The following is a 14,863-nucleotide window of genomic DNA, read 5'->3' as shown; positions in this document are numbered from 1 at the left end:
TGAAAGAATAAAAACACGGACCTGGCCGGAGCCCCTGGCATCTGGCAATGAAAGGGTGGCTGCAGTCCTGGGACCCCCTCCCCAGTCCTGATATCTGGCAGGGTATTCAGGAATCTCTAGTGCCTGCGCGGCCTCCTTGGATTTCAACTCCAAACATGGTGATCCAGCTGGGGGAAGACTTCAAACTGTCCCGAGTGTGAGTGCATTCCAGTCCCCGCCTGTCCCCATGCGCAGCCAGACGCTCATCAGGACCCAGCGAGACGGGCAGTTACCGGGGCAAAGGAGGCAACTAGAGAGCCGCAAGCCGAGGTACTTCACCCGCTCGCAGGCGGCTCGGGGATACACGACTCGGATACATTGTATCGCCCCGGGGTCCTGCCGATGACCGCCCCGACTCGCTGGCTTCTGGTGCCCTCGTGGACTGACCCCGATCACCGGCGCGTGACTCCAGACCAGTAGCCCTTCGGAGCATTTTATTCTGGACTCAGGGTAACTCGGCGCCCGTATCCCCAATTTATATCTCCGAGGTAAGATGCACCCAACGCTCACCCTGTTATTCCCACGAACGCAAGGATTAACCCTTTAACGCCGGCCGGTCACACAGAACCCAGCGGCAACGATGAACTTAAACCTGCGCGGCTCTTCCCACCGGCCGCGAAGCTGGAGAGGAGATGCTTAGCAATAACCAAAAGGGATCTGCCCCCCCCAGTGCCCACCCATGATTTAATACACCCCACGGGGGCAGAACCTGGAGCGATTTCCCATGAAACCTTATTATTTATTGATTTATATAGCACCATCATATTCCATAGCGCTGTACAATGGTTAAACAGGGCATAACAAGCAGTGCATCAAATCCTTAGATCCAGGAGCCGTATGTCTATCCCATGCATGTTTATATTTCCTCGCTGTATTACCCTCTACCACTTCTGCTGGGAGGTGGTTCCAGAAAGGAATGACCCATCAAGCCTTACAGAAAGTCTAAAAAGTTTTTTTTATGCACCTCACACTCCTTCTGTAGAGGAACAGACTTCTCGAACTATTAAAGACGTTCATTAAAATATCGTTAAATGAATGAAATCCGCTCTACATTTATTTACGTTTATTTATGTAGCGCCAGCATATTCCGTAGCGCTGTTCCAATCATCAGGAACACAGTTTAAACATCATGTTAAATACATTATTCACACAAACGTTTTACTTCATGATATGTATCGATCCCAGAGGCTGAATTACAAACAGAATTACAAACAGAATAAATGTCATTTTACAAATTAAAACATTTTTTTAAATTCAGTTTTTAATTGTTTTTTTTTATGTTTTATTTTAAAGTTTTTTTTTTCTTTTTCAAAGTAAATTGCATCAAATTGAGTCCGACACCCCATGGAGTGTGAGACTTGGATACATTGTTATTTTGGGGACCTCGCTGAACCCTGAGTTTTAACTGCAGAATTTGGGGTCCCCGTTGGTGGCCCCATTACTGGCCCCGTAGGTGAGCGCTTTCTATTAAAAACGCTTATGGCGTTGGCATCTAAGTTCAGACCTTATCACTTAGGCAAAGTACTAGATAAGTTGTTTCTGCAGCATGAGACCTTCTTCAGGGACAATGTTCTTCCATTGCTGATGATGTCCATTCTCCGATCCTCAGGTGCTGGAACCACAGAACCCATGATGGTGACCAACAGCACCGTAATAGAGCAGATCTTCTACTCCACACCCGGGTGTGACGGCTGGAACCTCTACATGGAACGAGGCCTCTACCACCTGGCCTGCATCATTTTCCTCCTGGCTTTCATGGGAGGCAGCGGTGTCGTCGGCTGCATCTTCATCTTTGGGCTGATGGCTCTGGGCTTCATGTGCATCGCTCTCTGGGGCTGGCTCCTGGCTTGCGGCCTGGATATTTTTACATGGAACCTGCTGTTGACGACCATCTGCGTCTTGCAGGTCACCCATCTCATTTACAGATTACGGAAGGAGTCCTACGGGGAGGACTATGACTGCCTCTACCAGACCTTGTATCAACCCCTTCAGGTCCCCATGGAGGTCTTCAAAGAGATTGCTCACTGCAGTGGGATGCAGGTGCAGACAATGAGCGCCAACCAGAGCTACGCTCTAGAGGGGAAGACGCCCATCGACCGCCTGTCCCTCCTCATCTCCGGCAGGTGGGTTCTGCTCAGTAGCTTTGTCTGGGGTGCCTACCAAAGCGAGGTGTCCTGCCATGGACCATACCAAGTATTACAGGTCCATGCATACTAAGGCTGACCATACTCAGCCTGGACTGTAGCCCAACGCCCGAGCTATCAAGCCATTTTCTTAAAACCATTGCCAGATAGAAAAATGTTCGGCGAACCTTGTACTTCACGGCCCGTGGAGTCTTTTTACTTTTAGTGCTGGTCAAAAACTGGAGAACGTGTCAGTAAATTTCTCGTAAGTTACTGAGGGGTTCTCCTGGGTAAAATGCTTGTCCAGTGACGTGCCTGGCATGGTAGATTTTATTAAATGAAAAGTTCATCAATATTTGAGATCAAACCCAAGATGGCGTCTCGTGGCCTGGCCTTTAACCTCAGCTTGTGTTCTTCCCATAGGGTGAAGGTGAGTCTGGACGGCCAGTTCCTGCACTATATCTTCCCATATCAGTTCCTGGACTCTCCGGAGTGGGAGTCTCTGCGTCCCTCCGAGGAAGGGATATTCCAGGTAAAGACACAGAGTATTAGGGGAGGTCAGCAGGGCCACCATCAATGGTGGTACAACCAGTACCCATGTGTGAGGTCTTCACCACCTGCGACCTCGGACTATGCCCTTGGGGGCTTTGGGGCTCAGTTGGGAGCATGGAGCAGGGTGGGTTGAACCGCATTGGGCGATGCAGTGGGAGGAGCATGTGGTGGGACGGGCAGGGGGCTCATACCTGGAAACTTTCTGGCTCTGAATACCCAGAGCCCCCTTCCCTTGCGGGACGTTGGTAGGAGGTCTCACTGACGTCGGTGGGCGGTACTGCCGACGTCGCGGGACACACACTATTTTTAATGGGGAAGTGGGCGGGGGGTGGGTGTTTTTAAATATATATCTTCTTCCTTTTTATGAAGCGACAGGAAAAATATTTTAAGGAACAGATTTCTATTGGTGGATGTAGTACATTTAACCCTTTAACCAGGGGGATGATTTGTCGCTTCTGTGGCTGCCGCGTCCCCTATCTGCAGTCACAAACCCTCTTGCGTCTTCTGTTTCCTAAAAAAAAAATCCTCTCTCTTATCCCGGGTCTCCTTTCCATCATTATCACATTCCTCCCATGCCCCACACTCCAGTCCTTCTGTTTCTTGTCTCCCGTCGCTATGTTCGGTGACAGTCGGATAAAGCTGCTAATGATAGCGAGGTGGCATTTCCTCTTCCTAAGCTTCATATCCCGGAATAATTCCAGACAATGTCACATGAGATCCAAGCAAAATCAGATCGTAACATAGTTCAGAGTACACGGAAACAACCGCCCCCCCGTTTCTAGTCCCGCGTTATGTAGAGTAAGTTTACATTTTGGTTCCCTCCAGGAAATCAACGGTAATGCGGTAAAGCATGGACAGGAAGTATTCTTAAGTATGCTTCCTGCTTTCAGTAGAGACAGCCGGGGGAGGAGTTACAGGACACTTTCTAACCCCAATAACTAAAGAATGTCCTCACTGATCTGCATGCAGTAAAATGCGTTGGATTCACCTGGCAGGAGGATGTTTGTGGGATGACTTTAGGATGGAGTGGATGCGTCGGCTTTGTTCTCTGACTCTGGGGCTAGATTTCAATTCCAAACCCTGCATGGAACCCGAGGGAGAGTGCATCAGATTGATTGTCAGCTCCTGGGTGACACATTGTGACATCTTCGTGTCGTAGCACTAGACGTGTCCATATGGGTGTAAATATATATTTATTTCACGTAAATGTCATTATTCTGAGTTATTTTGTATCAATAAGCCCACGAACCGTTCTGATAAGATCTTATTAACATAGGTGACGCTCACGGCCGAGACGGACTGTACGTACATCAGCTGGCCCAGGAAGAAGCTGTACCTGCTCTTGGCCAAGGAGAAGTACATCGCGCGGCTCTTCTCGCTGCTTCTAGGCTTCGACATTTCCCAGAAACTCTACGCGCTCAACGACAAGCTGTTTGCCAAGTTCGGCCTCCGTTTCGACATCCGTCTTCCCAGCCTCTACCACGTCCTGGGCCCGCACTCCGAGTCGGCAGGGGACATCGGACTGGTTGCCGAGCCTTTGGCGTCCCTCCTGCCGCAAGAACCTCCACCCATCCACAAAGTGCCTCCGACTCTACCTCACCAGCCCCTAGGGAACAGGGCTTCCCGGCCTGAGAGTGGCATTTTGGGTGAGGACTCCAGCAGCCTAATTTTGGAGGATTTTGCTGAGATTCCTGGTTCTTTTATGGATTATGGGAGCGAGGGAGAGTATTTGAAGTAAGAGGGGGCGAGGCAGCTGGTAAGGGACCTCCCTGTAAGTACCCCCTGCCTGCTTGTGTGAATACTCTGGCCTGTATCTGCCTGTTTAACACTTATGTAGCCACCATACTTGCCAACACTGGGCCAAAATCAGGACACATCGGGCTTTGAGGAGTCCACCAAAGTCCTCTGTGGCCCATTTTACGCTTGTGTAATGAAAATTGTGGGTATTCTGGGGAAACTGGTTGGGACAGCCTGAAGGCAGGACTGTCTCGGTCAAAACAGGACTGTTAACGAGTACGAACCAAGTAGCAACAGGAAATGGTTGCCAACCCTAAGCAGGTTCAATACAGATTCCCGACCCACCTCCCCCTGACCATAACACCCGTCCCACCTCCCCTTCACCATAACACCCCACCCACATCCCCTTCACCATAACACCCCACCCACTTCCCTGACCATAGCACCCGACCCACCTCCCTGACCATAACACCCGTCCCACCTCCCCTTCACCATAACACCCGTCCCACCTCCCCTTCACATAACACCTGTCCCACCTCCCCGACCATAACACCCGACCCACCTCCCTGACCATAGCACCCGTCCCACCTCCCCGACCATAGAACCCAACCACCTTCCCTTCACCATAGCAACCGTCCTACCCCCCCGACCATAGCAACCAACCCACCTCCCCCTGACCTTAGCACCCGACCCATTTCCCCTTCACCATAGGAAACCAAACCCACCTCCCCCTGACCATAGCACCCGACCCACCTCCCCCTGACCATAGCACCCGACCCACCTCCGCTGGCCATTTCTTGTGCATGCCCCCCTTTACTTCCAAGGAATTGGTCCATATTGGAATTGGCCCTCAGTACTACCATCTAATGTAATGCTGCGCATGTGCAATAGGCCCTGGCTTTTGTTTGTTGAGTTTGTTCACATGGGCATGAAGTGTGTTTTATAATATGATGACATATGTGCTGGATTTGCATGTACAGTGACGTGTTCCAAGAGGCAGCCATGTTACACGTGTCCCTAGAAGCCAAATGTGAGAAGAGCCATGACGTGTCCCGTTAATAACTGCTAAATCCCCCCCCCGAGACGGAGACTCTCTGCATGCGCATCACGCGTAGCGCATCGAGGGTCACGACGGCAACCTGTGCAATTCTGTGCCCCCAGAGTACAGGAATACGAGTAAATTACCCCAGCCACCCCTTCTCACCCCTAACTACCCTCTCACATGTCGGCTGTCCCCATGTCTTTCCACCGGGGGCAGGAAGTCTCGCTGACGTCACAGGAATGCCTCTTGACATCAGTGGGTGTTCCCGTTTCGGGTCACACTTCTGTTTAAGGGAAAAATGGGCGGGGAATGGGGCGGGGAGTGGGGCGTGTCATAATGCCGCTCCCGCCACCCGTTAGCGAGGCGATAAAGCGGTGTTTCTACCAGACTCTCTCGGCAAAACCTGGAGCTGTCTCTTGGGCCCCTGAAGCGGAGGTCTGACCCCTCCGCTCGGGATTCCTCCCAAACCCATCGGCAGATAGTAACCCTTCCCTGGTATCAGGCATCATTCCGAGGCAGAGCGCCGGGGTATGACATCATACCCGGCCGAGGGTGGCAGCCGCAGGGTGAGGGTCTCAGGTTCTGCCCCCGATCTGTGTATATTGGTGAATGTACGATCTTTACGCCATGTCTCCCCGTCTCTGTGTTCCAGGCTCTTGCGTCCTGCAGAAGGGTCACCCGCGGCTCCACTCTCACCTTCGGGCCCCTCTCGCGCCAACTCAGACCCCGGAACTTTAGGGAACAAAAACGCCGACCCCTCGAGATTCCAGTCCTGCCGTGTTCACGACTCACTAGTGTGTGAAATTCCACTCGTAAGACCACGCTGACCTCCGTGCGAGGGCCGCCGGGACAGATGCCCGGTGAGACTGCCTCCCCTCTCCGTGCAGCCGGTCGGGGGCCGCGCAGGAACGCGATTTGGGATAATTCCAGGAGAAAGCGGAGTTACAAAATTACGCGGATCCGCAGCATGCGCCGAGATGGTTCACTTGGCGGAGGCGCTCCGGTTCGCGGCGGCCCTTCATGAAACCTTCACGTTGTCTACACTTCTTCTTGACTATTGAGCAGAGACTCGCGTGTCCTTCCCTGTGAATGTCTGCGTGGCGGGGGATACATTCATCTCTATTCACCATGAACAAACGAGAGTTACTCGGAGAAACACTCCGTCTCGCTCCGTGTTACATCACAGAAATGAGAGAATAAAGTGTCACATGATAAAAGATATAGTTAAGTCAATGGAAGGACGTTTTATTTTACTGAGAGGGTGGTAGATAAGTGGAACAGCCTCCCAGCAGAGGTGGTAGAGGGTAATACAGTGAGGGGATTAAACATGCATGGGATAGACATACGGCTCCTGAATCTAAGACGAGACCAACGACTGATTAAGGTTTGAGTCTTTACAGCAGGAGAAACGGGCGACTAGACGGGGGCCGGATGGGGCCGATCTGCTTTATGTTGTGAAATTTGTGCTGCCGGTTTCCGGTTGAAAGTATTGGGAGTTTTACGGTTAAAATGGTTTAAAGAGAGATTTAGTTAAAAAATCCATACTTTGTTTTATTAAAACGTTCAGATTTGAGGGATTTAGATTTTCGCGGGGAGTCTAACGGCGAGTTTCCTGAAGCAGCGAGACTCCCCTCGCCGGGGGGGTGCATCCGGGATACGTTTGGGGTCCCGTATGGTGTCTCGGTCGGGGTGAAAGCCCCCGTAGAGCGCAGTTGCAGTGACTCGGAGACACACGGCAGGCGCTGCCTGCACCCTCGTCAGCAGTCCCTGCGCGGCCGGGCTCACCGGCAGCTGCTGTTTGTTGCTGTAGTGAAGTCTAAAAGAAGACGGCCGCTCCCGGCGAGAGTCACGGAATCCGTCAAACAGATCGTCTCTTCCCTGCAGAGAGAGAGAGAGAGAGAGCGCGGCGTCAACATCACTAACCCAGCCGGATATCTATCACTATACATTATACAGGGGCCGGGGAGCTGATTTATCTATACATTATACAGGGGCCAGGGCGCTGATTTATCTATACATTATACAGGGGGCCGGTCACTGATTTATCTATACATTATACAGGGGCCGGTCACTGATTTATCTATACATTATACAGGGGCCGGTCACTGATTTATCTATACATTATACAGGGGCCGGTCACTGATTTATCTATACATTATACAGGGGGCCGGTCACTGATTTATCTATACATTATACAGGGGCCGGTCAGCTGATTTATCTATACATTATACAGGGGCCGGTCACTGATTTATCTATACATTATACAGGGGCCGGGGAGCTGATTTATCTATACATTATACAGGGGGCGGTCACTGATTTATCTATACATTATACAGGGGCCGGGGAGCTGATTTATCTATACATTATACAGGGGCCGGGGCGCTGATTTATCTATACATTATACAGGGGCCGGCTCACTGATTTATCTATACATTATACAGGGGGCCGGGAGCTGGTTGATTTATCTATACATTACACAGGGGTCAGGTCACTAAGTTACTTATACATTATACAGGGCTGGTGTTTCTACCTGTTGCCCGCCGGCAGCTCTGATACACACAGCGTGCCGCTCACATCCGGGGGTTTCCTCCAGAAGCTGGACAGCGACTTTGTTCTCCGCAGAACAATGGTCTGTATCTGGCAGAGAGGATCCTCATGCGCGATCACGCTCCTTCCCTGGGTGGCATGTTTAGCACTGCGAGGACAGCGTTTAGACAGAACCAAAAGAAACATGCATGGTAGAAATAGTGATACCGGGCCGACCCGGAGCTGCCGAGGAACCTTCCGGAGCCACCGGAGAGTGAGCAGGACTCCGGAGAGTGAGCACTCATTTACATTGAGAACAGGGGTTTAACTAATTTGTTCTAACTTTTTATTGCCCCCTCGCTACGTCCCCTTTGCTACAATCAGACCTTCCTCGCCCACCCTCTCTCCTTTTGTCTTATTCCCCCTCAACCTCCTAATAGAGTGTAAGCTCTCAGGGGCAGCGCCCTCTTCTCCGTCCCAGTAATGGCGGCACCGAATACTCACAGGGTTATCTTGGCGGTTCTCGCGCTCCGATCGCTGACCAGTTGGACCTCGACGCTGATGCTGCGATCTTCCGGCTCCTCCAACGTAAACTCCAGCAGAATGTGGCGGGCTGCGGAGCGGACGAGACGTTTAACCCCCGCAAAAACAGCTCGGTTACAGAAAATAACCAGTGACGGGGCAAGAAGGCACATAAAAAGTCTTGGTGAATCCCTGCCCCCAGCCACGCCTCTAACCACACCCCCTATAACAAAAGTGCCCCTCTTTATTGGGCGTATTCACCCACCGCAGTACGGCTCCGTGCCCGGCGTCATCATGAAAAGCTTGAGCTCCTTTGGTGGGTTGTCGCGTATTATCGAGTCCGTGTGGGCTTCACCCAGAACGGGGAGAATTAACACAAAAACAGCATGAATAGGTTATAGACAAAAACATAAATCAGAGCATAAAACTTCCATAGTGTCAGTATGATATAATTAACAGAAATATTAGAAAAATCATATGATTTACAAAAAAACATAAAATATATATATATACACACTATATAATATACAAAAAAAATATTTAATATGTAATATAATATCAAATAAATATACAAAAAATATAATAATGTATGATTTAGTAATATATATATACACACACACACTATATAATATACAAATATTTATTATAAAATACTTAATATATAAAATATACAAAAAATATAATAATGTATAATATATATATATATACACACTATATAATTTACAAAAGAAATATTTTATATATAATATAATATCAAATATTTAATACATATAATATATACAAAAAAATATAATAATTTATGATATAGTAATATATACACACTATATAATAGCATGATTCACTGAACATAATAATAATTTTATATAATTTCATAAGAGAGTAAATTATATTCTCTTCTATACAATATTTAATATACCGGTATAATAAAAAATATTTAAGATATTATAATAATATACAAAGAATACAATAATTATTAATATTTGTATTATATAATGACATGGTATATAATATATTTTATAATATAATAATGATGATTAACGATCCTTTATAGTAAATAAATGCGTGAATTGCTGTTAATTCTCTTTACCTATCCGGGGGCAGCTCGCCAGCTGGGGGTCCTCGCAGGTCACACACTTCCCCTCGCGGAAATCCTGGAAGCTGGCACACGGGAAGCCGGTATAGGGGCAGATCCCCAGCATGGCGTTGGTGTAGATGGCGACCGACCTCATGTGATCGCAGATCAGATATTTATACACTGCAAGAGAGAAGATCCCACAATCAGTTTGGCTCTGCAAGGGTTAAAGGTGAGGTTAAACTTTGCAAGGAGTGGAACCGCCTCCCAGCAGAGGTGGTAGAGGGTAATACAGTGAGGGGATTAAACATGCATGGGACAGACATACGGCTCCTGAATCTGAGCCGAGAAGGTTCCGAGCGGTTAAAGGCTGCTTGACTCACGGTTGCGGACGGACGGACAGCCCGGCTGGTCTCTGCCGCCGTTGATGAAGTAGTCCACGTGCCCCACGGGGATCCGGATTCCAAAATCTACAAAAGAACATGCAGGAGAGAAACGTCAAGAGGCAGCGAGAAGGCCACGGAGCAGACACGCTGGGGCCCCAATGCCATGTCTACCCCCATGCCCCCACAGACACCGAGTGCCCCCGCTCCGGACACACAGACACCGGCTGCCCCCCGCTCCGGCCTGCAGAGTATCTCTGCTCCTGTGACTGCCGGACGCAGTAACTCTGATCCTCGGACGGCGTCATTAAACCTCCGGCTGCAAAATCTGTCATTTTTCTAAAACTTGTTAAATTTTCTTTTAATTCCCAGTTTCCGGTATTTTAAATACTTAAAAACTGTAAGTGACATCATAAATAACGTTACTGTCGGTGTCCGTGTGAACGGCTTCTACAAAGAGCGCGTCGCCCGGGTCGAGCCTCGCGTCGCTGCCGGCGTGTGTGAATTTATACCCGGCGGGATCCAGTCCTGGGGGAAGAGAGGGGGAAACGATCAAACGGCTTCATATCCAAAAAATGAGATAAAAAGAAAAAAAAATCTTTATTAATATAATTAGATTACAAGAGGAATGAATATGCTGCAGAGTCCTGCGCCCCCCACCCCCGGGTCACCGATCGCGGATAGTTTTTGGGTCATTTTAAGGATAAATACCTGTAATCTTTCCCAGGCGGCCGCCAAAAATCTTCCCCACGTGTCCAGCGACATGCGCGCCGAGGCTGATGCCAATCAGGTGGAGAGAATCATCTGTGGCCCCCAGCTCCTGAAATTACAGGTGCGCTTCAGCTGGGGTCTGGCGAAGGGTACCCACTACTCCTGTATGTTACCTGCGTAAGCGCTGGGCAAGAGGGGTGACATTAATCAGGAGCCCCCCCCACGTCCCGCCCCCCCGCCGTGGTTACCATCATTTGGCCGATGAGGGCCGCCACCTCCATGCCCAGCCTGGGGATGTTCTCCACGGCTTCGTTGTATTTGGCGGTGGATCCGTACACCCAGTCCACGGCCACCACGTTCACCGGGGACGCCAGCAGCAGAGACGCGATCAGGTCGTCCACCCAGGACGGCTTCGAGCCGACCACCCTGAGAAACGGCAACCAACAGAGAGAGAGGGCATCAGGGGAGGAGAGACACGGGCATCGGGGGAGGGAGAGACGGGCATCGGGGGATGGAGAGAGACGGGCATCGGGGGATGGAGAGAGACGGGCATCGGGGGATGGAGAGAGAGTGGCATCGGGGGATGGAGAGAGGGACGGGCATCAAGGGATGGAGAGAGACGGGCATCGGGGGAGAGAGGGGCATCGGGGGAAGAGAGGGGCATCGGGGGATAGAGAGACAGGCATCGGGGGAGAGAGACGGGCATCGAGGGAGGAGAGAGACGGGCATCGGGGGAAGAGAGAGACGGGCATCAGGGGAAGAGAGAGACGCGCATCGGGGGAGGAGAGAGACGGGCATCGGGGGATGGAGAGAGACGGGCATCGGGGGAGGAGAGAGACGGGCATCGGGGGATGGAGAGAGACGGGCATCGGGGGATGGAGAGAGACGGGCATCGGGGGATGGAGAGAGAGAGGCATTAGGCGAGGAGAGAGACGGGCATCGGGGGATGGAGAGAGACGGGCTTCGGGGAGGAGAGAGACGGGCATCGGGGGATGGAGAGAGACTGGCATCGGGGGATTGAGAGAGACGGGCATCGGGGGGTGGAGAGAGACGGGCATCGGGGGGTGGAGAGAGACGGGCATCGGGGGATGGAGAGAGACGGGCATCGGGAGATGGAGAGAGAGAGGGGCATCAGGGGAGGAGAGAGGGGCATTGGGAATGGAGAGATGGCCATTAGGCGAGGAGAGGCATCAGGGTTTTTGGGAACCAAAGAGGGATTGGCCAGACTAAACAAGGACACTGGGAACTTGGTTGAAAGTGGGACTGGCCAATTAAATAGGGACAGTTGGGAAGTACGGGACCTGACCTGAAGCCGTGGATCACGACCTTGGTGCCCAGGGAAGCGTTGAACGTTGAATCGTTGAGGCTTCGCTCGCCGTCGAGGCGGATCACGTGACCGCAGCCGGGGTGGCTGGACGTGAAGAGGAGAAACTGGACCTGGAGTTTATTATCGTGGAATATTCCCGAGATCTGGAAGTCCGTGCACTCTGCCGGGGAGGAATAATTCATCCGCTCACCAGCTGGGGGGGCAAGAAAACAAAATCATTGTCCAGAGTCAGCGATTCAGCAGAAAAATCCGCTTCCCAGCTGCCAACGCGACGCGGAACCAAAGAGAAGCAGCACAAAGCCTCTGCCGGGGCGCCGCTCTATGATATCACCCGGATATTACACCCACCAGGGGCACCAGCCGGCAGATCGGCCCCATCCGGCCCCCGTCTAGTCGCCCGTTTCTCCTGCTGTAAAGACTCAAACCTTAATCAGTCGTTGGTCTCGTCTTAGATTCAGGAGCCGTATGTCTATCCCATGCATGTTTAATACCCTCGCTGTATTACACTCTACTACCTCTGCTGGAAGGCTGTTCCACTTATCTACCACCCTCTCAGTAAAGAAAAAAATAAAATATAAGACACACATTTAAAAACAGTCATTTATTCAGGTGGAGGAAAAAACCCTGATTTCTCTTTTTTAGGCTGCATTCAGTACAGGGGTAGACATGGGGCTTTTATTTATACTCGTTGCCTCTTTCCCGCTTTATTCTGTCACCGTAGCGCATGCGCTGTTTAGGCTGGGAGTAGTGGGAGTTTATTTGCATCAAGTTCCATGCAGCACTATAGTTTAGGGATAGCCAGCTGTAACCCTGGTTACCGTTGCTAGGCAGCCTCTGGCGGGACTTCCTTTTGGCCAGGGAAGGTCCTGTCACTGACAGCAGGGGGGCACAGCCCTCCCCCCCAGCATTACAATATCAGCTCCCACAATGCTCAGCCAGCCAATAACTTACACAGCTGGGGCAGAGTTTGGGCTTTTACCACCCAGCGGGGCAACAGGACTTCCAGGGTAACTCTGCGGGTCTTGATAGGGGGCAGAAAAGTGTCCTATTAACCCTTTGAGGACTTAGAAACAAAGATAAGCTGTGAAAGGGTTACTGCTCGCAACCAGGGGGCAAAAGCCAAATCTACCCCAGTATTCTGACCCCTCCAAGCTCCATGTGAGGACGCGACGGGCGAAGAAAGCGGGCGCTCCCAGATTAACCAGTCGTTGGTCTCGTCTTAGATTCAGGAGCCGTATGTCTGTCCCATGCATGTTTAATCCCCTCACTGTATTACCCTCTACCACCTCTGCTGGGAAGCTGTTCCATTTATTTACCACCCTCTCAGTAAAGTAAAACCTCCTTACGATAGAAACACAGTGAGTGCACACGGGCTTCACACACAAAGCCTTAATATATATATACAGTATATACACATATACACACATATACTCAGGTTTAACCCTTAATGCTCCAGAGTGCCCTTTTTAATTGGCCGACACCCGTGGGCCCAAGTTAACACTCACCTGTCAGGCTGATAAGTGTTAATAGGACGGTTGCCAGGAGCGGCTCCGGGCTCCCCCACGTACCCCGCATGCTGTTAACCCCTTTCTACCCAGACACCGGCAGGGCGCAGGGCTGCTACACCTCGCTGGAGTCCATCCAGTAAGGAGCTGAAAGCGCTGGGTTCCTTCTTCCAGTCCTGGGAGTTGCCCCGCCTCGGGGTATCTGCAAGGCTCTCTGGCAGCAGTCAGTTACCCCCAGGTCTGGAACCAGCAGTGGCAGATACCTCGGGGTCTGTGTGACTCTCTTCCTCCTGGCAGTCACAATTACCCCAGGGTGTGTATCCGGCAGTCACAATTACCCCAGGGTGTGTATCCGGCAGTCACAATTACCCCAGGGTGTGTATCCGGCAGTCACAATTACCCCAGGATGTGTATCCGGCAGTCACAATTACCCCGGTGCACTCAGGCTAAAATCTGCCCCTGGCAGTCGCTGTTACCCCGGGGTCTGTAGGAGGCTCTCTAGTAGGAATCTGCCCCGTCCGGCAGTTAATCATTACTGCATGTGTTTGCCTGGACTCTGTAACTCTTTGTCCGGCCCGGCCCTGGCCCCCTGCCTGGCGTGTGGGGGGCTCATAAAGGGAGGCTGCAGCTAAAGAAACGACGACTCTAAACATGCGCAGCTTTCCCAGATCTGCTTTACGAGGATAATTCTACAGGAGCCTCCATCCTGCCCCGGCCCTGCCGACTCGCTGGCGGGGTCCCCAAACCACTAGTCCCGGCCATTTACCCCCGGACCTTTATGTCGTAGAAACATAGAACCCGTCGGCAGATCGGCCCCATTCGGCCCCGTCTAGTCGCCCGTTTCTCCTGCTGTAAAGACTCAAACCTTAATCAGTCGTTGGTCTCGTCTTAGATTCAGGAGCCGTATGTCTATCCCATGCATGTTTAATACCCTCACTGTATTACCCTCTACCACCTCTGCTGGGAGGCTGTTCCACTTATCCACCACCCTCTCAGTAAAGTAAAACTTCCTTCCATCCCATCTCAGTCTCTGACTCTCTAGTGTTAGATTCCGGTCTCTTGTTGTAATTTTTCTCCTCCTCTGGAATAAATTCCCTCCCGTCCTTTATTAACCCCGCGCTGTATACCAGTTGTTTGGTTAATCCTGACTATAAATGACTATTTTGTTAGAATGGAGGTTTTTCCCGATTCTGTGTTTTCTATAACTTTGACCTTCAGCGGTGAGTTCGGGTCACCCCCGGGCAGGGCACATATAGGTGTAAAGTGCTGCCCCCTGCTGTATGCGGGACGTATAGCCGGGTAACCGATTCCCCTCTATGACGCC

The 14,863-nt window shown here is 51.0% G+C and overlaps 2 protein-coding genes across 5 annotated transcripts; one reads left to right on the top strand and one right to left on the bottom strand.

Moving 5' to 3' along the window:
- The first annotated feature begins 199 nt into the window (after window positions 1-199).
- POPDC2 (popeye domain containing 2) lies at window positions 200-6,710 on the top strand. 4 transcript variants are annotated; one of them, XM_053455210.1, is made up of 5 exons: window positions 200-527; window positions 1,649-2,162; window positions 2,586-2,694; window positions 3,991-4,360; window positions 6,146-6,710. In XM_053455210.1, the coding sequence occupies exons 2-5, from the start codon at window positions 1,669-1,671 to the stop codon at window positions 6,229-6,231; spliced, it is 1,059 nt and encodes a 352-aa protein (XP_053311185.1). In that variant the 5' UTR covers window positions 200-527; window positions 1,649-1,668; the 3' UTR covers window positions 6,232-6,710. The 4 variants fall into 4 exon arrangements, with proteins under 4 accessions (XP_053311185.1, XP_053311184.1, XP_053311181.1 ...); XM_053455209.1 differs by having other exon boundaries at window positions 3,991-4,470; XM_053455206.1 differs by having other exon boundaries at window positions 3,991-4,485.
- Window positions 6,711-6,722: 12 nt separating this feature from the next.
- Window positions 6,723-14,299, bottom strand: PLA1A (phospholipase A1 member A). The gene is made up of 11 exons (XM_053455201.1): window positions 13,540-14,299; window positions 12,014-12,227; window positions 10,956-11,133; window positions 10,708-10,816; window positions 10,423-10,524; window positions 9,997-10,083; window positions 9,629-9,796; window positions 8,807-8,890; window positions 8,524-8,632; window positions 8,024-8,188; window positions 6,723-7,371 (listed from the first exon to the last, which is right to left on the bottom strand). Exons 1-11 carry the CDS (start codon window positions 13,607-13,609, stop codon window positions 7,275-7,277), a joined length of 1,383 nt encoding a protein of 460 aa, XP_053311176.1. The 5' UTR covers window positions 13,610-14,299; the 3' UTR covers window positions 6,723-7,274.
- Window positions 14,300-14,863: the final 564 nt, after the last annotated feature.

Source organism: Spea bombifrons, chromosome 2, assembly GCF_027358695.1.
Source record: "Spea bombifrons isolate aSpeBom1 chromosome 2, aSpeBom1.2.pri, whole genome shotgun sequence".
Taxonomy (NCBI): domain Eukaryota; kingdom Metazoa; phylum Chordata; class Amphibia; order Anura; family Pelobatidae; genus Spea; species Spea bombifrons.
Note: the sequence above shows the minus strand (reverse complement) of the source record. Positions and strands in the feature narration are given on the sequence as shown.